General features: G+C 57.0%; 1 protein-coding gene across 2 annotated transcripts; it reads left to right on the top strand.

Annotated features, from left to right (window-relative positions):
- Nucleotides 1-1598: 1598 nt before the first annotated feature.
- Nucleotides 1599-22207, top strand: PDGFB (platelet derived growth factor subunit B). 2 transcript variants are annotated; one of them, XM_052640198.1, is made up of 8 exons: nt 1599-1940; nt 2114-2258; nt 10616-10712; nt 12970-13059; nt 14193-14401; nt 15677-15818; nt 20184-20334; nt 20835-22207. In XM_052640198.1, exons 1-7 carry the CDS (start codon nt 1912-1914, stop codon nt 20306-20308), a joined length of 837 nt encoding a protein of 278 aa, XP_052496158.1. In that variant the 5' UTR covers nt 1599-1911; the 3' UTR covers nt 20309-20334; nt 20835-22207. The 2 variants fall into 2 exon arrangements, with proteins under 2 accessions (XP_052496158.1, XP_052496157.1); XM_052640197.1 differs by having other exon boundaries at nt 20686-22207.
- The last annotated feature ends 959 nt before the right edge of the window (nt 22208-23166 follow it).

Genomic DNA, 23166 nt, shown 5'->3' with positions numbered 1-23166 from the left:
CCAAGATGACCTGTCCCCGGCCAAGCTGCCTTGGCGGTAATGGGAAGAGGGTGGGAGCATGTGGTGGTCTGTAGAGACGTCCTCCCTCCTCACCGCCCCTGCTCACTCAGGCCCAAGAAGACAATCTAGGAAGAGACGGTGGGTGCGTCTCTCAGAAGGGTGTGTGCACATGTGAGGAGCAGGCTGCCACCCCAGAGGGATGTTTGGGTACAAAGGGCAGACAACAAAGACATCACAACGAGACCAGATAAAGGTGTCCTCAAGCCAGGAGCCGGGCGATGCGGTGAGCCTGCGGGCCTCATGGTGGGTGCTGGGCTCCGCGTGTGGGCGTGTGACTCTGTGACTGTGACCGTGTGACTGCTGAAGGCAGGGACATAGCAGCTCCGAGAGCTGGGGGGCGGAAGGCGTTAACTGTATGAATGCTGGCGTGGGGGGGGGTGGGGGGGCCCGGCCTCCAACCTGGGGGCTGAGGGAGGTAGTAAACATCAGGGCAATTGGAGGAGCATGATGGCGGCCCTACAAGGATGCTGCAGGGTTGTGGGGTTTGTGTGACTTTGCAGCTCAACAAATTCAAATTCAGCCAATGCCGGCAGCGCCTGTTGTGTGCCAGGCAACCGGCTAGGAGGAGACGAGCGTGTGAGGCTTTCGGCTGCAGGGTTTGTGTGATCACCTTGTGCCTGGTTTGGGGCTGGGTACTTTTGCTCTCTCCAGGCACTAAGTCCTCACAGTCCACCCACCCCACTTTGAGGCGAGATGGAGGAGCACAGAGAGGAAGTGACTTGCCCAAGGTGACCCAGCTACTCAGCGCCAGGCAGGATTGCAGAGCCTGAGTCCTTCAGCACCACGCCTGGGCTAGGGCCGCAAACCGCCGGTCTTGGAGGTACCGCCTTGGAATCCTGCAAGCCAGAGGCTTGGGAGACACCCTGGCCCCCAACCACATGGGCCAGGAACCAGGCCACAGACACTGCTGAGGGGCCCAGCGTTTGATGGTCTCTAGTTCTCCCTTGCCAGGGACCAGATTCCTGGCCAGACGGGCGGCGGGGCTTTCGGAGACCCCTAAGTTCCCCCTCCTCGCCTCAGGCCCTCCTGGAGCTCTCCCCACCCTCCCGTTACTGACTCTCGGCCAGAAGAGGAAAAGCTGTCTCCACCCACCTCTCGCACTCTCCCGTCTCCTTTATAAAGGCCGGAACAGCTGAAAGGGTGGCAACTTCTCCTCCTGCCTCCCCGTGCGCCCGCAGCCTCCCCCGCTGCCTCCCCGAGGGCTCCCCTCTGGCCGCCAGCGCCCATCTTTCATTCCCCAGATAGAGATATTTTGCGCGCACACACAGACACACACGCGCAAAAAAGGGGGAAAAAAAAAAGACAACCCACCCTCCAGCCTCGTTGCAAAGAGAAAGCCGGAGCAGCCGCAGCTCGAAGCCCGCAGAGGACGTCCAGAGCGGCGAGAGGGCGGGCAGACGGACCGACAGACTCGCGCCGCGTCCACCTGTCTGCCGGGCGCGGCCCAGGGCGCAGCGGACACGCCGCGCGCGCGGAGCAGCCGTGCCCGCCGCCCGGGCCCCGCGCCAGGGCGCACACGCTCCGGCCCCCCCCACCCGGCCCGGGCGGGAGTTTGCACCTCTCCCTGCCCGGGTACTCAAGCCACCGCTGCAGAACCAACTTTGGAAAAAGTTTTTTTGGGGAGACTTTGGCTTTGAGGTGCCCAGCTTTGCGCTTTCCGTCTTCAGGGGCCTTTCCAGAAAATGTTGCAAAAAAGCTAAGCCAGCGGGCAGAGGAAAACGCCTTTAGCCGGCGAGTGAAGACGAACCATCGACTGCCGTGTTCTTTTTCCTCTTGGAGGTTGGAGTCCCCTGGGCGCCCCCACACGGCTAGAAGCCTCGGCTGGTTCGCGACGCAGCCCTCCGGCCGTGGATGCTCGCTCGGGCTCGGGATCCGCCCAGGTAGCGGCCTCGGACCCTGGTCCCGCGCCCAGGCCCTCCCCAACCCCCCAACGACGGAGCCCGGGCTGGGGGCGGCGGCGCCCGGGGGCCATGCGGGTGAGCCGTGGCGGCGGCTGCAGCGGCCTGAGAGCCTGATCGCCGCAGACCCGAGCAGAGCCCACCTCCCTCCCCAGCCCCCGCCCCCCACCCTGGCCGCGGGGGCGGCGCGCTCGGTCCACGCGTCCGGGGCCCCGCGGGGCCGGGCCCGGAGTCGGCATGAATCGCTGCTGGGCGCTCTTCCTGTCTCTCTGCTGCTACCTGCGTCTGGTCAGCGCCGAGGTGAGTTGCGACGGCGGCTGGGGCTGCTTCGCTTCATTCATTACCCCCATCCCTGTCTCCCGATCGCCCCCTCCCTTCGCTGCAGTGAACTTTGGACCCGTGGGCTTGGCGGCGGGCGTGAGGTGACCTCCGAAGGCTGCAAAGCGAGGTCCGGGAGTGCTAGGCTCTAAGGGGAGGGGCAGCCGTGGCTTTCTTTTCCCTGGGGGGATCTCAGATCTCCGATCTTTTAAGCGTCAGGGGAGGAGGTGTGTGTGGTCCTGTCCCCCACCCCTCCAGGAACCCGAGAATAAGCCCCTTCCTAGCCCAAGCGAGAGGGGTGGGGTGCTGCCTAGGCAGCAGGCAGCGCGTCCTCGAGAGCCCACTTCGGTTAAGCTTAGGTCCTGCCCAGGACCCGGTTTGCCCCGGAGGTGCGAGCTCGCGCACCGGTGGCAGCCACACCAAGCTTCGGCGGGGGTCTGCGAACTACCCCGGCTCCTGCTCCCGGTCGGGGCGGGTGCCTATCGGGCCGTGCAGGTCTTGCCCGGCCCCAGAGTGCAGTGTCGGAGCCGCTTGCAGTCTACGGGCGCGGTGGGTGCAGAGAGAGGTTTGGGGCACCTGGCCTGAGGGGCGGAGCAGGGGCTCGTAGGGAATCCAGCCCCGGTGGCGGTGTGTGCCTGAGGCCGCGCCATACCTGCGCCCGCACCCTGCGAGAGGACGCACCTCTCTTCCCCCGACCGCAGGGTGCGGAGCGCGCCGCCTCGAAAAGCCCCGCAGCAAGGAAGCTGGGATAGGGAAACGTCTGCGGGAGCTATCAGATCGTACGGGTCCCCCGCACCCCTCCCAGCCTCACGTAGCAGTGAGTTGGCAAGTCTACCCGGAATCCAGGTGGGAAAGGGGGCGGGGCAGGGAGGAGGCGCGAGGTGCCGGGGAGGAGAGGGCGGCGGGCCGCGCGCCGCTCCTGGGTCCCGTCCCGCCAACGCTCGGCCGCGGCCGGGAGCCCGCACCTCGCCCGCTCCCGGGGGGAGGACCGGCCGCTCTCGGCCTCCGACGAGGCGCAGGAAGGAGGCGGCGGCGGCGAAGGGGTTAAGGTGAAGAGCTCCGAGGCCGCGGCCGGGCCTTGGGCCGCCGCCAGCGCAGGTTGTTTTGACCACCGAGGAGCCGTCGCCGTCTCCTTTTGTTCTCGGGGCTCCTCGAGGGCCGCCGGCCGCCCGCCCTGGGGCCCCGCCCTTCCGCGGCCACCCGCCCCCCCCACCCCGGCGGCAGCACCCGGGAGGGAGGACGCGGGGCTCGGCCCGACCGCCTGCAGGCCCCTCCCGACGTCCCCTCCTCTCCGCTCCCGCAGCCCCCCGGGCCGCGGCCAGCTGTTGGGGAGGGGGGCGCCGGCCGGCCCCAGCTGCCGCCTTGCCTCGCCGCGGGGCCTGGGGGGCTGGGCCCGGTGCCAGGGCGTCCTGGGAACCGCGGCAGCGCCCCCGCCTCTGCTCTCCGCAGCCCACCCCGCCCGGCCCCCCGACTCGCGCTCACTCACCCCACGCATGCACACTCTTGGCCGGAGGCGATGCTGCGCTCCGGCGGGCGGGCGGGTGCGCAAAGCGACGGGCACGCACTACCGCGGCCGGGTCGCGCGCCCGCCGCCGCCGCCACGCCCGTGCACACGCGGGGCACACGCGCGCGCACCGCATACACACGTACGCACGGCCCCCGAACACGCAGCTTCAGCACACGTGCGCGCACACCCACGCACGCACACAGGCACGCAGGGCTCGTATACCCACCCTGTACCAGGTTCCCTCCCCCGCGCAACAGGTGGCCCTGGAACCTGGTCACCTCTGCAGCCACCCCATTTCCTTCCTGGGTCCGATGAGGGGATGGAAACAGGAACCCTCCCGTCAGGGTCCGGCTCCACGGCACGCGCTGGTTTTTGCCTTGTCAGGTCAGCCCGACGCCCCTCAAGCATGACCCCTCTGTAGCTGCTTTTTCAAACCATCCTCAGGTGGCCGAAAAAGATGTTGTGTGACTGGGGCCGCTGTGATGTCCAGAGCACTTCTCCCTTCACATAGGCCCAGCTTTGAACCTCCAGCCAAGACTGCGGGCCCTGAACTGCTTGAGGGGGTTTCCCATCCCTGCCGGCTCAGTCGTCTTTCCCTCCCCAGCCGGCTCTGGGGAGGCTGGGTGACAGCTGGAAAAGGCCTCTGCAGGCCTGCCCTTTCCATTTCCAGCTTCATCCAGCACCTCCTCCTCCTGTTCCACAACTCCATGGGGGTGTGTGCTTGGTGCGGAGGCTCTGGCCAGGAAGCTGGTGCCTCTCTCCTCACTTGAATCACAGCATCCTTGAACGTGGTCTTCAGGAACTCACGGTTGTGTCGTGCTTTGCAGTTTATGAAGCACTTTCCCGCAGAGCCTGAGTAAGCCTCAGGAGGCTCTGAGGGAGGAGACCTAAAGGGAAAAGGGAAAACCCAGTGACATGGGAGCCAATCCAGGAGGGCTTCCTGGTGGAGGTAGCCTTGAGGTTGGTCCTGTCCCCTGTATGCCAGCAGTTGGGAAGGAAGGGTAGGGAGCTCTGAGGTGGGGCCTGGTTGAGGGTCGGCTGAAGTCCATAAGGTCTCATCTCCATTAGCTGAGCTGGCTTCCGGGAGGGTGACACTCATCATCATGTGATGCCTCTGGCCTCAGCACCCTTCTGCCAAGAAGAAGTGAAGGGCCCACAGACCTTCATCACCAAGCTTCTTTCTTATTTGCTAATGCTCTTACTTAGTGGGAGACTGACTTGCTGGAATCTCCCAACCCTAGAAGTGTCTGCAAGCTTAGGATCAAACAGAATTTGAAGGCTCTGGTGCAAGACCTAGGAACTGTGTGTGTGTATGTGTGTGTGTGTGAGAAAGATTGATTCAGCAGAAGTAGTAAAGAAATACTTGCCATGGACCTCCTAAGACCCTCTCAGAATCTTCCCTCACCACCCCCCCTTCTCCATTGAAGTACCCCGTCTAGTGCAATTATCTTCATTTTCTGATTTATTTGGTTGTTTCTTACCCATTTTTCCTCACTGGAGTGTAAACTCCACTAGACAGCTTTTGTCTTGGTCACCACTGTCTCCCCTGCTTAGAATGGTGCCTGGCCATGATGGATAATCTGTAAATATTTGTGGAGAGGACAGTGAATCCTTGAAGGGGGGAGGGAAGGACCGGACGTGTATCTCAGGCTTGCTAAGTGCTTTATAAACACGGCCTCATTCCGTCCTCACCCAGGGCCGCCCAGTACAGCTCTCCTGCCCTCCAGCAGACATCTTCGAGTCCCCCGCAGCATCCCCCAGTCTTGAAAGACAAACATGTCTTTCTTTTCCATGTCTTGGGACTTAGACTGCCAAGATTGGACTGGACAGAGGGGAAGAAACAGAAGGAAAGTGAGATCACAAATAGTTCTGGGTGTTTTGAGCTGGGCCTCAGTTTCCACCATCTAAAAGCGAGAGAGAGAGAGAGAGAGAGAGAGAGAGAGAGAGAGAGAGAGAGAGAGAGAGAGAGAGAGGGAAGACTAGATTAGCTCAGAGTTTCTCAAGAGCAGCAGAATTACCTGGTCTCTTGAAAATGCAAATTCCTGGGCCCCACTGGATGCTGGGAGTTGGGATCAGGGTGGTGGTGGCGGCTAGGGGCAGTGATTGCGGTGGACTGCCAGGATTGTAATTGCTGCTCTGGTCTCTCTCTCCCGTCTAACAGTTTTTCTGCTGGAAGGAGAGGAGGGAGCCCACTGGGGTAGGGGTTGGGGGTGGGGGCTGGGCTAACCGTAATAAGGATGGGGGAGAGGGAGGGTCCCAGGAGCAATAGGGCAGGGAAATGCTGGTGGGAAAGGCTGGTTCTAAAAGGCTTCTATGGTCTGCCCAGAGAAGGCTTCTTCAAAGGGCTTGGCTTTGGCATCGAATCTAAATCAGGCCTGAGACTCTCAGGCAGGCGGGTGCTCCGAGGCCTTCTTCCTCTGCCAGCCACTGACAACGCCCCTGGTTGCTTGGGCCAAGCCCTTGTCGTCTCCCACAGCGGAACTTCAGGCAGCCTGGGGAGTGTGTATCTGTGTGCGCGCGCTGAGGCCCAGGCAGAGGGTGGGGTCCAAGCCCCTTTTAATCTGCCAGCCTGACTGGGAGCAGGTAATTCACCTGGCCTCAGCCAGCTCGTGCCCTTCCTACCTCTGCAGCTGGCGTTGGGGGTGGGGTGGGGTGGGGTGGGGAGGAGGCTGTTTGCTTTGGCTCCCGAGGAGGCTGGCTGTGCCCCAGCTGCCTTCTCTCGCCACGCCCTCGCCCTGCCAGGAACCCCAGGCCTGAGATCTGGGGCAGCTTTATCAGGGTGCCAGGCCTCCTTTCCCATTTCTGAGGGGGAGCTTCCCACCTTAAGGAGGTTTCTAGAACCTGTGCTCAGGAAACCCAGGCTCTGGGCTGCTCACCCTCCCACGCCACGAGGAGACTCTGACCCCCGGCAGGTGCCCCGAGTCCCCCCAGGGCATCGCATCCTGGAGCTGACCACAAGGCAAAATGTCCCCACCTCTCAACCACCCCCAGCCCCGGAAGGGACTCACCCACCAGCCTACAGGGCCCCCCCACAAGTGCCAGTGTGGGGCTCAGGTGTCATTTCCTGTGGTTCGCATAGTCACATATCTCCCCTGGGTGGGCAGCTTTCCACCCACCCACTGTTATCCTCAAAAATGTCCTGCACTGCTGGCCCCACGCATGCGTGCTGCTCACTGCTGCCCTCAAGGAGCCACACAGAAGGAATGGATACGGACCATAGCGGGGCTCATTAACTACCGATCAATCTGTTGGCTGCTCTGCAAGGTCTGATTCTACCTGCCAACCCCTGCGAGGTATTGTGAGCCCCATTTAAAAGATAAAGAAGCTGAGGTTTTAGGTTGTTAAAAGACTTAACTCCCTGACTTCCCTGGTGACCCAGTGGTTAAGACTCTGTTCTTTCACTGCAGGGGGCATGGGTTTGAACCCTGGTGGGGGAACTAAGATCCAGCATGCCACAAGGCCAACAAATAAATAAATAAAATACTTACTCCAAGAACCCCGGTTTCCATGACAGCTGAAGCCTTTGCCTTTTTTGTCTACTACAGAGCTTCTCCGTCTCTGCACTGTGCATGTTTGGGGCCACAGAATCCTATAGATGGAGGCTGTCCTGTGCATAGAAGGATGTCTAGCAGCTGCACTGGCCTCCACCTACTTGATACCAGCCGCATTCCTCTATTTGTAACCACCAAAAATGCCTCCAGACATGGCCAGTGTCCCCTGGAGGCCCACTTGCCCCTGATTGAGAACCACTGCTCATGATACACACAGGGTGGGGAGGCAGCAGCAACTGAGGAGCATCTCCGTGGTGCTGGGAGAGGGGGCTCTGCTCTGCCTCTTAGGAGTCATGTAGATCTGTAGCTGTTTACTTAATTTTTCTGAGCCTCAGCTTCCTCATCCGGAAGATGGGAATAAAAGCAGCACCAGCCTCTTGGGTTTGGTCATTGGTACAGCATTTAGCCCAGTGCCTGCCTTGTGGTTAGCACTTCATAGACATTAGCTGTGGTGTTAGTATCAAATCCAGGAGCTCTCAGGGCACTCTGGGCATCTGGTGGCCAAATTACAGAAAGCACGTGCAGGAATCACCTCTCTGCTTAGAAAAAAAGTAGTCTCTTTAGGAGGCAGAGTGCTTGGGGAGTGGTCCTCCTGGTGGATGGGGTGGGAGAATCATGCAGAAGGGAACCCCAGAGAGAGGGGGAGAGTCCTTCACACATTTTACCAGCATTTATTGAGCACCTACTGTGTGCTTCTCCCACTTCCCCAGTCTCTCTCCCAGGCTCTTCCCCTCTCAGGCTGGGAGGTTCTGGGTTTGCTTCCATGAGATGGCATCTTCTTGGCATCATCAACCGAGTCAGGAGCATCTGCTAGGCCGGTTTGGGGACCTGCCTACTCTGCCATCACTGGCAGCTGCAGCCGGCGCTCTAGGGGGCAAGGAGGTCTTGGCATGAGTGCTATGTGCCATTCGGTCCTGGGCCGTTGGGCTCCTCTCCTGGGGAATTATGAATTATTACTCCACAAGAAGCCGGGGAGACCTGGCTGGGTACCCCATCCTTGGCTTCCCTCTCCTGCTTCTCTAGCCACCCCCAGGCAGGATGAGAATTGAATCAAGTGTCTTCAACCCCTTCTATTCATAGATGAGAGCCAGGACCAGAGAGGGGCGGTGGCCAACCTGAGTTCACGGGACGGTCAGTAGCAGTGGAGGGGAAATCCAGCTCTTTGGACTACTCGCTCTGAGACAGACAGAACTCTCAGGGGGCATGGCCTGCTTTGGGCTTCACTGGAGACCAGCCCTTGTTTTCCCTTGCATGAACTGGGTCCTGTGTTCACATCTGGAGACCAACAAAGGCGTGGTCTCTCTGGGTGGGAGGAGGCAGGTCAGGCTGGAGATGGGAAAGGCAAGTGCGGGCCAACCGAGTTGATATCCTTCCCATCTCACACTCGTATCATCTGGTTTCCCGGCTGTGCAGTCGTGGACCCGAGCTTCCAGCCAGGCTTAACTGCTAGACCTTCACCCTTCTCTCCTGACAGCCCTGGGCACCGGGCAGGATTATAAGCTCCACGTTCAAATGAAGCAACTGAGCTCAAGGCTCTTAAGGAATTGGCTTTAAAAGCCTGGCTGTGCTCCACCCTGGGTCTTCTGGTCCCAGGGCTGACTCCAGTGGCCAGGGCTGCAAGCGATGGGACCCTTAGGTGAGGAAATGGAGCTTTGGCAGAGGCTAAAACCTCATCAATCACCAGGCTCCTAACAAACCTTTCTGGGAGCATCCTTGGGACTGGCCACAAGGCAGGATGACCTCCTTCACCTGTCAGGCAGGGAGAAGGCAGCCCTTTCTCAAGACAGCCTGTGCAGAGCCTCTTAGCGCTCCAGTCCTTGGAACATAGAGAGAACTAGCTGGAGCAGGAGCACCTGTCTTAATCTGGGGAGACTGAGGCGGGAATTGTGTAACCTAAGGTCAGGCGGTAGTAAGTCCGGTCTGCTGATACCCTCCCTGGGGCTCCTCCACAAGACAGGGCCCTTCTGTGTGTTTGCATGTGCACGCGCATGTGTCTGCAGGGGTGTGAGTCCGGACCTACAGCCGATCTCACGCATTTTCTTTGCCCAGGGACGCTGATGGTCAGCGTCTGCTTTTCAGCCTCTGTTCTGCCTTCACCTCTTCCTTCAGACCTTTGCCGTCAGCCCCTCGGGTCTCCCTGGACCGTGGGGGACGTGGCCGTGACCTTCCTATGAGGGCTGCTGTCATGTTATTGTGGGACCTGTGATTTCCCTGGAGGAAGCCCAGCTTCGAACAGGGGTGCTTATTAAGTTTCAAGTGTTTTTGGTGGCAGGCCAGAAGGGGCTCTAAAAATAGGGTTTGGTCGGGCATGGGGCGCGGGTGAACCTTCAGGTTTCCTGGCCGTGTCTGAGGATTCCCTTCTCTCCTCTTCTGAGTGAGAGGCTGAACAGATAAGATAAGTACATGTGGCCTCCTGAGACCATCCAACTCTTCAAGCACTTATTAAACACCTTGTATACCCAGGAGGCCAGGAGTACGGGTTCTGCCATCATAAAGACTTGGATTTGAGTGCAGCTTCTGCCGATAATCAGCTATAGGGTTCTGACAAAGGATGTCGCCTTTTTGAGCCTCTCTTTGTTTTTCGAGTTTTCTTTCTTTTTAACTAATTTATTTTAATTGGAGGATAATTACTTTCCATATTGTGATGGGTTTTGCCATCCATTGACATGAATCAGCCATGGGAGCCACTGTTTTTCTATCTGTCCAATGGGGATAATTCGATCTCCCATGACAAATGCTGGCTGCCTTTAGCTGTCAGGTGTGGAAGGGAAGCAGAAATCAGATCGTTGGAGCCCCCGGAACCTGTAGTGTGATGGGGAGACAGGTGTGTGTGTGTGTGTGTGTGTGTGTGTGTGTGTGTGTGTGTGTGTGTTACTCGCTCAATCATGTCTGACTCTTTGCTACCCCGTGGACTCTAGTCCACCTGGCTCCTCTGTCTGTGGAATTCTCCAGGCAAGAATATGGATTTCAAGGGGAGACAGATAAATACGGTCAAATCTAACTTTAAAGCAAGCTGGGGTTCTGTTTGGGGTGAGGGACACAGATCTGAGCTGGGTCTTAGAGACTTGGTCCCAGGTTTCTGTGCTTCTGGTTGTCCAGCCTGGAATCTGCCCTCAGCCCACCCCCACATGCCTTCATCCTGGTTGTGCACTTGCCCTTGGCCAAGGGGCCCTGTGGGAACTTCCCATGGGAGGGAGTGTGTGTGTATGCTGGGGGGAAGAGGGCCAGGGCTGGAAAGCCCTGGCTCTCGGCTCACTCGGCCCCCCGTCTTTGCCTGGCAGGGAGACCCCATCCCCGAGGAGCTCTACAAGATGCTGAGTGGCCACCCCATCCGTTCCTTCGATGACCTCCAGCGCCTGCTGCACGGAGACTCCATAGGTAAATTGAACCCTCACCCAGTGCTCTGGCCTTTCGCTGAGTCCTGGGGGTCCTCGAGGGGCCGGGCAAGGACATACCTTCTTCCTTGACATCCAGAGGACCAGAGGCCTGTGGCTGCCTGGGAGGGCTTGGCCACACCTGTCCAGGGCAGGGCTGAGTAGGCAGGCGGGTTGCTACCTGGGACGTGGGGCGTGGCAAGCGAAGCTCCCACATGTGGCTCTGGCGAGGGTGCAGAGGGCGGGGTCCCAAGAGGAGGGGGCGGGGAGAAGGTGCCCAGGGCATCTGCTGAATGTCTACCCAGGTGTGGACTCAGCCAGGGAGGATGGGGTGGGAGGCGCCATCTCCCTGCCTGTCTGGCCGAGTGCCCATTCTCCAAGGTCTCCCGGGGACACCTGGCCTGGACCAGTGGGGAGCCCTGCCCATGCCCAAGAGCGCGCCCAGCACATGGGCACGTGCTTAGTGGCACACACGTGGCGGGGCTGACGGGCTGGGTCGGGAATGTATTTATAAACGCTGTCTTCAGAGCAAATTCCTTTCTATTCTAACCTCTGGCCTGTTCCCTGGAGCCCTGGTCGGCACCCCCCCTGCACCCCCAGCTCCCCTTCCCTCTGGGGTTTTGTCTCTTTGTCACTTTGTAATCCTTGCCCAGACTGCTATCTACGGGGGACAGCATTTCCTGCCTTTGTTTCCTCTCCCCGTTGGGCCCCTGGCTCCCTCTCAAAAGCATTCTCGGGCCCTTTCAAACCTGCCTGTGCCGGGGGCTGGCGAGGCAGGCGGGAGGGGGACCCAGCTGGGCCCACCTATTGTTCACCAGGCCCCCCACCCCACGTCTCCCACACCCCTCACCCCATGCCCGACTGGCCAGCCCTGGTCAACACAATGGGGCAACTGCCAAATTTAGCCTTTCTGCTGTTTCTTTCCAAGGCCCTTGGCCCCCACCCTCGGGCAGCCCCTACGTACCCCTGGTGGGGGTCGGGATCTCCGAGACGAACCTTTCAATAGTGGGCCTGTTTCAAGGCAACCATGTGGCTATTTTTTTCCCAATCAACTTAACCTTTCCACAAAGCACATCTTTTCCCCATCTCCTCCCCACCAGGGACATTCCAGAGACGGTAGAGAGAAAGGAAGGGAGTAAGAAGGACAGACAGACGCAGGAGCAGCAGATTAGACGGAAAGGCACCAGTTAGGGCACGGTCTCCTCCGAACAGGACCGCCCCGGGAGCCTGCACGGATGAGCAGGGAGCTTTGTCTTGGGCAGGGCCAGCGGGCTGCGGAGACAGAACAGAGGTGAGGTGCTGTGTGAAGTGGGCAGGAGCTTGTCCTCCATGTCCCCGTGGTTCATTTGCTGACCCTTGAACCAGAAGGGGCTGCACACAGTTCAGCATGGGGCTCCGAGTCCTCTGCAGCCCTCACTTCCTGCAGCGGCTTCCGGCTGCCATTGCTAGAGAGAGAGATGCCTTCAAGGCGTGCTGATGACGCCGAGGCTTGAGAAGGGAGCTGTGGTTTGTGACTTTAGGAGTAAATGGACAGCTGAGGGCAGACACGGGGCACAAGGTTAGAGGGAGAGACATAAACACAGTGAAAGGCTGGGGGCTGGAGAGAGACTCATGCCTGAAAGGGGGCAGGGCAAGGGTGCACCTACCCAGCAGACCTGGCTCTCCACCCTTCTCTTGGTCTTTGGCCCCCACCCCCACCCCTCGCCTTCCCTCTCTCTCTCCCGCCCAACTGCACCATTGTCCGGGGCTCCAGAGGGGCTGCGTCCAGGGCATGCTGGTCCCTCCTGGGGATGCTGGGAATTTCTCCATTCAGCACTTCCTGTGGGAACGCTGGGCGGAGGGGCACTGGAAACTGGCCTTCAGAGCTCTGGGTCCTCACCCTGCCCTGGAGGCCAAGGAGGGTTCTCTTACAGTAGCAAAGGGGATGGGTTATTTTTAACTCCATTGACATGGGTTCTGTCCAAATATGTGGTGGAAGGGCCGGGAGTGGGGCTGACAATCCCTTGGCGATGCAGACAAAGGGCCCTGCCACCCTCTGAGCCCTGTGGCTACCCGGGCGTTTGTTTGCCTGGAGGGGCCCCTCCTCAGAGCTAGGACCCTCAGGTGTACGGGGAGCCAGAAGGGGACACTATTCCCTGGAGTGGTGGTGGTCCAGTGGGGGTGGGGGAGGGGAGCAATCCTCCCACCTGTCCTGGAATCCCCATCAGATTCCGGCCTCGGTCCGGCTGGCGGTTCTCAGTGTGTCTGACCTCCTCCTACAGATGAAGACGGGGCTGAATTGGACCTGAACTTGACCCGGTCCCATTCTGGAGGCGAGCTCGAGAGCTTATCCCGTGGGAGAAGGAGCCTAGGTAAGACTGAGGGTGATGGCCCCTCAAAGGTGGGAGCCAGGGACAGAGAATTGGCGATGTGGCCAGCCCAAGGCTGGAGGGCCGGCTCCTTTGTCCTGACGCCTGGGAAGGTGTGGAGCTAAAAGTGTGTAGCCATCCTTAAATACCCTCTACCCAGGAGATGAGTCATCATTCTCCCCTCCCCCAACACACACTCTTTTCTTGGTATAGTTCTTTAAAACCTCATTTGTTCTTTAGTTCCACCAGGGAGGCAGATATTATTGACCTCATTTTACAGAGTTGAAAACTGGGGCCCAGAGAGGGTGAAGAAGCAGCCTGAGGTCACACAGCTAGCAAGGGGTGATGCGCGTCAAGCAAAGGAGGATATAGGTCATTGGGTCCCACTGCAGCATTTTTAGGGAGGCAGGTGCCCACTCCAAGCCCCTCCTCCTCTCTGCCTACAGTCCCAAAACGCTGTAGACTGAGGCTGGGGCCCTGCCACGTAAGAATCAAGTGGCCTGGATTTCCTTCCTTACTCTGTGAATTTGGGCAGCTAATTTGGGCTCTTAGCTCTCAGAGCCTCAGTCCCTCTGTATGTGAAAAACAAATGGCAGTTGCCCCAGCACTGACTGTCAGTCTGCTGAAGGCCAAGTTTCACTCCCATTAATTGTTCAACTGGCAAGTGCAGGGTAGGCAGAGTTATTGTCCCATTTCTCAGATGAGGAAACTGAGGCTTGAAAAAAGCAACAAGATAAGACTATATTACAGTGTAAACAGCAGTGTAAGTAATACACAAGTAAGGGCCACATACTGGGCAAACTTATAAATGTGTGAAATTGTAGAATAAAATTGTGGAGGAACTGACATGTAGCACAGATCAGCACTCTCAGAACGATCTAACTTGATCCTTATAGTGGTTCTAGGTTGTAGATCTCCTCAACCCCATTTTGGAGATGGGGAAACCGAGGCCCCAGGCCTCATGCCCAAGGCCCATGGCTGGTAACCTTCCAACCCGGGGTTGCAGGGGGTGGGACAGGCCTTGCCTGCTTCTGAAGGCGAGCAGTCCTAGAGGGGCTCTGCCCTGGGCTTTTCTACCAGCTACGGGGCCTCTGGACAGGTCCACCCCCGCTGAAGGAGGTCCCTGCTCCCTCCAGGTTCCCCGACGGTCGCCGCAGAGCCAGCCGTGATCGCTGAGTGCAAGACGCGCACGGAGGTGTTTGAGATCTCGCGGCGCCTCATAGACCGCACCAATGCTAACTTCCTGGTGTGGCCGCCCTGCGTGGAGGTGCAGCGCTGCTCTGGCTGCTGTAACAACCGCAACGTGCAGTGCCGCCCCACGCAGGTGCAGGATCGGAAGGTGCAGGTGCGCAGGCCTCGTCCAGCCTGGAATGGGGTTGGGGTGGGTGCAAAGGCCTTCCCGGAGGGCCCCTGGGGTCTGTCCAGAGAAGGCTGACAGGCGTGGGGAGACCCCCAAGGCTGGGCTGACCATGAGCCTCAGACAAGCCCCCAGATGGATAAATTCCCCAAATGTTCCTGCAACAGACAGGTCTGCTAACATACTGGACACTCAGGATATTCTGGGCAGCTGTTCAGCTTTCCGCAAAGCTCTCCCCTATACAGGGATCTCCATTTTCTTCCTTCCACACAGAGAAGGGCTCATAGGTGCCCCAGCATTTTTAGCACCCACTTATCTCCCTTCAACAAGTCATGTCTTCACCAAGGGGGGCACAGAAGACCCCCCCCCCCTCAAGGCAGCAGGCCCTGCAAGAGCTGGGGCAGCCCCTAGCAGAGAGTCAGAAGGCTGAAGCCTGCCCCTTTGCTGGAAAGATTGGGTATACACTGTGATTCAAGGGAAATTTTAGAGTAGAGGCTGTCCTCGGAGCTCCATAGGGCAGGGCAGGGCAGGGCCAGAGAAGTCTCTGATTCATGTGGAAAGGTTTCCGCATCCCTCTGGCCAGCCTTGCCACACAGCAGCTGTGGGGTGGTGGGCACACCTTCCCAGGGCCCAGGACCAACAGGTGACCCCTACCTCTTCTTGCCAAGCGTTCGGCCTCCTCACCACACTCCCCGCCCCTGTGGTCAGCCGCGGCCTTTTCTTGTGTCCCCCTTCTATCTCAAGTCTGGGCCCTGGGCCCGAGATGACCAATGTCACTCTCCACCCTGGCATCCACTGCCGTGGTATCTCCTGTCCCCAGCCCTGCCAGCTCTATGGATGGACACCTGACAGCTGACCTCCCCCTTCCCGCCTCCCTTCTGGATAAAGCCTCCCCCTGCTTCCTTCCAGACAACCATCTCCCCGCCTCTGCCTCTGCCTCTGCCGCAGCCCCTGACCTTGGCTGGCGCTCCGGGAATGAGGATACCACAGGCCCCACACTCAACCCGGAAATGCCTTTCTCCCTCTCTGGGGGATCCTAAGGGGACTGCCCGGAGGCCAGGTGGGGAGGGCTTGTTTTGATGGAAAAGCTATGAGGGCAGAGGGCAAAGTCCTGCCATTGTTCTGGCTGAAGCGCCTGCCCTGCTGCCCTCTGGGCTTTCGAGGAAAGATGACCTCAGGGGATGCTGAGCAGGCAGGCAGCTCCCTCGGGGCCCCAACCCGTGTGGTCCCCTTCAGAGGCACTTTGGGGGTTCTGTCCTCCAGGTGAAAAAGATTGAGATCGTGCGGAAGAAGAAGATCTTTAAGAAGGCCACAGTGACCTTGGTGGACCACCTGGCTTGCAGGTGTGAGACGGTGATGGCTCGAGCCGTGACCCGAACCCCGGGGAGTTCCCAGGAGCAGCGAGGTAACTGCTTATCCAAGGTCTGCCTCTCATTGCTCAGCCCTGCAGCCCCCTTCTCCTATGGCAGCTGCTGGGGGCACTCAGGGAGAATTGGATCAGGCATGCCCCTGGTTAAATTCACCTGAAGCTTTTCATAGCGCTGACAACAGTCCAGCTTCCTCCCCTGCCTGGGAGGGCTTATGCGAGTATATAGCCCCCAGCTGGCGCTCTGTCCTTGTTTCCAACCAATGCCCCTCACTTATGCCACCCCAGCAAGGGTGGCCTCACTGAGTGGCCAGATAAGTTTCTGCCTCAGGGCCTTTGCCCATGTCCGTCTGGGTGAAATTCACATCTCCTAGCTCTTCTCAAGCCTAGCTCCTATTCCTCACTTGGGTCTAAGGTCAGAAGTCACCTCCTTCTAGAGGTCTGCTGGCCACCGCGTCCAGAGCAGCCCCCGTCCCTGTCTTGCTACCACAGCCCCCTGCTTTGTTTAGTGAGTGCATGAAACGGTGGGAGGAACCATGACCTGGATAAGAGAACAACCCATGCATATATCATATTCAGGTATTTGACAACTTGTCCTGGAGATGAAAAATCAAATTAATTCCTTGTAGCCTTTCCCCCCCACCCTTTTTTTTTTTCCCCCTTGTAGCCTTGATGAAGGAATTAGGGGCAGTGGGGGAAAATCACCAGAGAGATTTTAACTACGTGTACTTCCCAGATGGCACTATTGGTAAAGAACCTCCTGCATGCAGGAGACATAAGAGGTGCGGGTTCGATCCCTGGGTCGGGAAGATCCCCTGGAGAAGGAAATGGCAACCCACTCCAGTGTTCTTGCCTGGAGAATCCCGTGGACAGAGGAGCCTGGCGGGCCACAGTCCATGGGGTCGCAAAGGGTTGGACATGACCGAAACGACTGTGCGTGCATGCCTGCAGTTTGACTTAACTGAAATGGGCTAAAAAATGATCTCCAGTTGCCTCCTCTGCATTGAGTGGAAGAGATGCCCGAGGCCTAGATAGGCCAAGGTCTTGCCCAGGGTCACACAGCCAGTTTCAGACAGAGGCACCGCTAGAATTCAGGTATTCTGAAGTTTTGTTCTTGGCTCTTCTCTCACCCTGACCGCTGTCACTGGCTCATTTCTTCTTTTTAAGTATTTAAAAATTTTAGAGCTAGCGATGACCTGACAAGCCCCTCCGTCAGTGTTACTAATAGGGCTGCTGGAGCACAGACAGGTTAAGGGACTTAATGAGGGTTGCACAGTGGCAAAATTGAGCCTGGAACCCAGGTCTTGGAACGTCTAGTTTGGGGTTCTTTTGACTGTATTGTGCTATCTTTTCTTCCTCAGAGAAAAGTAAGGATTATATGAGACTCGTTAAGTTAATAGGAGTGTTGTTCAGTCACTGAGTTGCGTCTGCCTCTTTGCAACCCCATGGACTGCAGCACACTGGGCTTCCCTGTCCTTCATTATCTCCCAGAGTTTGCTCAAATTCATGTTCTTTGAGTTGGTAATGGTATCTAACCATGTTATCCTCTGCCGTCCCCTTCTCCTTTTGCCTTCAATCCTTCCCAGCATCAGGGTCTTTTCCAACAGGTCGGCTCTTCACATTAAGTATTGGAGCTTCAGCATCACTGAAGCTGAAGTGAGCGTGTGAACAGCATCACACGTTCCAATGAACATTCAGGGTTGATTTCCTTTAGGATTGACTGGTTTGATGTCCTTGCAGTCCAAGGGACTCTCAAGTCTTCTTCAGCAACACGATTTGAAAGCATCAGTCCTTTGGCACTCAGCCTCCTTTATGGTCCAGCTCTCACATCTGTACATGACTTCTGGAAAAAACCATAGCTTTGACTATACGGACTTTTCTCAACAAAGTGATGTCTCTGATTTTTAATATGATGTCTAGGTGTGTCATAACTTTCCTTCCAAGGAGCAAGCAAGCGTCTTTTAATTTCATGGCTGCAGTCACCATCCACAGTAATTTTGGAGCCCAGGAAAATAAAACTTGTCACTGCTTCTACTTTTTCCCGTTCTATTTGCCATGAAGTGATGGGACCGAATGCTATGATCTTAGTTTTTTGAATGTTGAGTTTCAAGCCAGTTTTTTCACTCTCTTCTTTCACACTCATCAAGAGTCTTTTTAGTTCCTCTTCAATTTCTGCCATTAGAGTGGTGTCATCTGCATATCTAAGGTTGTTGATATTTCTCCTGGCAATAGGATTAGGTAAGCATAAAAAAAAATCCATGCAAGTGACTGTTTTGATTTTCAGTAACTTTCTTTGGTTAGGGGGCAGGACAATCTCACTGTCATTTCTTACTAACAAGCCCCCTGAAGGCAGAGCCATCTCAGCCTCTTCCTCCTGCTCTCAGAGCTGAGCTGAGGCAGGGATGCCCTGGGAAAGGCTGATAATTTGACAGCTTCAAACTGACATGCTGTACATTGTTTGTAGAGTTACTAGGGAGAGTGCTTTCTGTTCAGGAAAAATGATATTCGTCTTTATGTTTAGAATGGGGTTCTCTTCCATGCCTCTGTTTTATATGATTTTCTAAACCAGTTTCTTACGAGGCATGTTCACCCACTTGCTATGTAGGTCTTGCCATTTTAGTTTCAGCATTGTGGCCCGGGGGGGCAGTTCCTCTGGCAGCTGGCAGTGTGGCTTATGTGATGGTCAGTGTCAGGCCTCCTGGGCTCAAATCTCTGCTCTGTCACTTATGAGCTGAGTGATGACCTTGAACTTGCTCAGGCTTTGCCCAGCCTAGCGTCCTGCTGATGGCTCGGTCTCTGGCCCTTCAGTGGCCCCCGCTGGGCAGCCTCCCTCAAGAAGGATCTGAGACCCACCTGAGTCCCTAAATTTCACATTTGCTGCAGTGGGATAAGTGCCTCGTGGGGACTTGTGTCTGTGAGGTGGAAGGTCAAGTGTTGGCCCCCAGAGAGCTGGGTGAGCCAAGGGGGAAACTCCAAAGGCTCCCAGGAAGAGGTGGGCCTTGAGCTTGGCAGAGAAAACTTTCATTTCCAGGCTGTCTACTTGGCAGCCCAGGAGGAAGAGAGACAGAAATGAAGTGCTAACCTTGACCAAGACTTTCAGGCACAGTGATTTCCAGCCCAGTGATTGAAAGCATGGATTCCAGAGGCAGGTCCCTGGGTTAAAATTCCAGACTTTCTGTCTCGGTTTCTTCATCTGTTAACTATTCACATCTCTGTCTGCTGCGAGGAGGAATAGGCTTAGAACTTTGCCAGGTGCGTGGTAAGCGCTAGCTAAGGGTTTCTGGTGATTTCCACGCATTATCTCCTAACCCTAGGAGGCCAGGGCAGCCGTTCTCAGTTTTAAAGGTATGGGAATTGAGGCACAGAGAGTGTGGATGGCTTTCCTCAAAGCTTCCAACTAACTCCTGGCAGAGCCCAGTTTGGATGCAGGTGGACTGGCCCACCGTGCTGTACTGGTGGTGAGGGCCAGCTAGACCATAGGTACAGTGGAGAGAAAGGACCAGGTCCCTGGTGGGAGGTGTGGTTATGCTCAAAGCCTAGTGGCTTCCCCATCCCATGACCGACCAGAAGGGGCTGAAGTGGGTAGGAAGAAACCTCAGTAGGAGGTCAAACTGGGGAAAAAAGAAACAAGTGAATAAGAGCAGCTGCTATTTTTGCTGATCACTTCTTCTCTAAACTTAGTGGCTTAAGACAGTGGCCATTTTCTGTTCTCTGGTCTGTGGGTTGCCTGGGCTCACCTGGGTGGGCCTCCTGGCATCTCTTATGGTTGCAGTCAGTTACCTGGAGGCTGCACTGGGACGACTGGGCCTCTGTCCCTCTCCCTGAAGTCCAGGGCTTCTCCTCACCCTGTGGCCTCCACAGATGGGATCCCCAGCAGGGGAACCAGACTTCTTATGTGGAGGCACAGGGTTTCCCAAAGTGCAAAGGCAGGAGCTGCCAGGCCTTCGTAAGGCTTATGTCTGGACCTGGCCAGTACCAGTCTGCCTCCTTATATTGGTTAACGGGGCCAAGTCCAGGCCAGGTTCAAGGGCATGGAAACAAGGGCCAGTGTCAGTGGGGTAATGACAAATAAATTGAGGCCAGAACTCATCTGCTCCTCTCTGTGTTGGCCAGCATACTATCAGTCATTCCTTCCACCAGTCCTATGAAATGGACAGTCTATTATCCCCATTTCACAGATGGGGAAGCAGAGGTGTAAAATGGCTCTGTCATTGTTCCTCAGGTGCAGCTGGTGAGCAGTGGAGCTGGGATCCAAACCCAGAAGGTCTGGTCCCAGACTCCCCTCCCCTTAGCCTGCAGGATCTGAGGAGGTCTGTGGCGGCCTTGGTCAAGGGGGCATTGACATGCCCCGACCTCTGCCGGTCTCATCCACCTGCTAACCAGACCTTCCTTTCTCTCAAGCAGCCAGGACGCCCCAAACTCGGGTGACCATTCGGACGGTGCGAGTCCGCCGGCCCCCCAAGGGGAAGCACCGGAAGTTCAAGCACACGCATGACAAGACGGCGCTGAAGGAGACCCTCGGAGCCTAGGGGCATCTGCAGGAGAATGTGGGCAGGTGAGGGCCAGCACTCTGCTCCTTCTCCCTGGCCTGGGCTTGGGCTGAGACAGGGGTGAGGGGAGAAGCAGTTCCCTTATAAAATCCAGGCTCTAAGCCTTAATCCCCTCTTGCCAGTTATCAGTGGAGTTTTTTCATGGAGCAGGTTGGGTGAGGGGCTGGGGGAGGCCCCGACCCAGCTGTGTCCCAGTACATCTTAAAGGAATCAGGAGGTCTAAACCTCATACTTCGCAGTCCTGAGTGCTGCTAGAAATCAGGGACAGCTGGTCGACCCTGCCCCTGGTTGTCTGTGAGCATGGGATGGAGCCCCAGGCTGACTCTGACCCCTGTGTCCCTCTGCTTGGCCTACAGGGTTATTTAATATGGTATTTGCTGTATTGCCCCCATGGGGTCCTTGGAGAGATAATATTGTTCCCCTCGTCCGTCTGTCTCGATGCCTGATTCGGACGGCCAATGGTGCTTCCCCCACCCCTCCACGCGTCTGTCCACCCTTCCACCAGGGGGTCTTCCCTCAGCGGCCTCCAGCGTCTTGCCAAGAAGCTCGAGAAGGAAACGAAGGACCTGGACTCCATCGCTGTCTTCCTCTCCTGACCTGGCAAAAACGGGATAGAAATGCAAGAGAGACTGATGGGGTCGCTGTTGGGAGAAAGGGGCTTCCTTCTCCAGTGCTGTGGATTGGCCTGAAACCCTGCACATGGGCTTGAGGATCCCCAGACCCCCAGCCAGCTCTGATGGGAGCACCCTCAGGCCGGCCAGGGTGCTCATACTCCTGTGGCTGAGACTGCGTGGGGAGCATAGACTGGAGAGAACCCCTCCTGCGGCGCCGAGGCCCGGTCGTCTCCCCTTGGTCACCTCTGCTCACAGTGGCTTCTTTTCATTTAATATGTTTGAATTATTGGAAGGCGTGGACTCCTCTGGGCAGGTGTGGCAAGAGCACCAGGCAGTCAAGTGCCCTCTCGGACGGGTTAGGGATGACGTTTGCTTCGAAGGTGGATGTAGGTGGTGACCCGGGCATCCACTGCCTCCTCCCACTCCCCACCCTAGTTCACTGTTTCCCATTTCATCTCTCTACCTCCATCCTGTGTCTCCTCCCTTATCTGCACCACCAAGGGGCTTTTGGACCCCTTATTGAAGCCCCAGATAACCCCAGTCACTGCTCTGTAGGACAGAAAACCAGGGGCCAGAGGGCAGCAGGGGGCCTGCCCATTGTATCCCAGCCCAGCCAAGACTGCCATGTAAGGTTGTACAGGGTGTGCACTGCACAAGGGCACTGCATGCGGGGCTCACAGTTCACACACACCATAGACGTGGCCAATTTGTGTATTTATTATGACAATTTTTTGGCAAATGGAGGGATTCTTTTCCTAATTGACACGAAGGCTCCATGTGGACTGGCTGTGTCTATGACCCAGCCCACGATTTGGAGTGGTCAGACAGGAGTAAGCCCTTGGTGAGGGGCAGGGAGGCAGCATTTGTCCATGTGGCCTCCATTACCCCAAGTCCTCAGCTCAAGCAGTCTTCCCTTCAGGCAGGTGTGAAAAGCCCAAGAGAATGTCTCCAAGGGAGGGGGCAACCCTGCTCCATGCCCCTGCTCACGCCCCTCCTCTTAGATCCTTTTGAGTTCCAGATCTGGTGGCTCCTCCCAGGAAACCGGCTCTTGGGCTGGGAGTGGGGGAGAAAAGGGAAAAGATTCCCAGGGCCCCCTAGGGGTGGGGTCTGACCTCCCACCTCCCTTTCCACCTTCTACTGCACTTTCCCCTCTTCCCCGCTGTCTCCCAATCTGCTTCCTTCAGTTTGTAAAATCAGTGGTTATATTTTTGGGGGCTTTCCTTTTATTTTTTAAATTTAAAATTTATTTATATTCTGTATTTAAAGTGGTAAAAAAAAAATAACCACAAAACAAAACCAAATGAATCCGCCGGAAATCTGTCTGTTGGCACTGCGTGTGACAATTACCCTTTCTGCATTGGCAGGATTTACCGACAGCTTGCGGCGTGTTCCTCTCGCTCCCGGAGGCTCAGGCGCAAACTCACGCATACGCACACATACACACGTTCACACATGCTTATGCACACATGCCAGCCTACTGCTCTGAGGGAGGCCTCTGGGAGTGGGTGAGAGCCAGGCAACCCACTCTGTACAGCTAGGTCCCACTGCAGCTCGTGATACCTGGGCCCCACATGCCAGCCCTGTGCCTGTCACTGGCAGTGAAAACAGATGAATTTCTCTAGTCTGAGGGTCTCTACAAAGAGAATGGATCCTCAGCATCACGGGTTGGGACTGGCTGTGGGAGGGGAGACCCACTGTGGGGAAGGCTGGAGGAGGTCCCTGAGGAGTGTGGGGTTTAGAAGGAGCACAGCTCAAGGTTGGGACGGGGGTCTGATCTTGGTTCAGCCCTTAGCTAGCTGTGTGGCCTTGCGCAAGTCGTAGTCCCTCTCTGGTCAGAGCCCCATCTGAAGCACGAGAAGATGAGCAGGAGGCTTGTGGTCTCCAAGGTTCAGCTGTGGGGTTCTGTGCTTCCCCTCATCCCTGAAGACTTGGGTCTGATTTCATGAGAAAGATGCTACATGTATCTGGGTCTTACCTGCTGGCAGACCGTGTGTGTGTGTGTGCTCAGTCGTGTCCTACTTTTTGGGCCCCCATGGACTAGGGGACTTTTTGGGTCCCCATGGGCTAGGCTTCTCTGTCCATGGAATTTTCCAGGCAGAATACTGGAGTGGGTTGCCATTTCCTTCCCCAGAGGAACTTCCCGACCCAGGGACCCAACCTACATCTCTTGAGCCTCCTCAATTGGCAGGATTCTTGACCACTGCACCACCTGGGAAGCCCTTT

This window comes from Budorcas taxicolor, chromosome 5, assembly GCF_023091745.1.
Source record: "Budorcas taxicolor isolate Tak-1 chromosome 5, Takin1.1, whole genome shotgun sequence".
Taxonomy (NCBI): Eukaryota; Metazoa; Chordata; class Mammalia; order Artiodactyla; family Bovidae; genus Budorcas; species Budorcas taxicolor.
The sequence above is the reverse complement of the archived record's forward strand: the minus strand, read 5'-3'. Positions and strand labels throughout refer to the sequence as shown.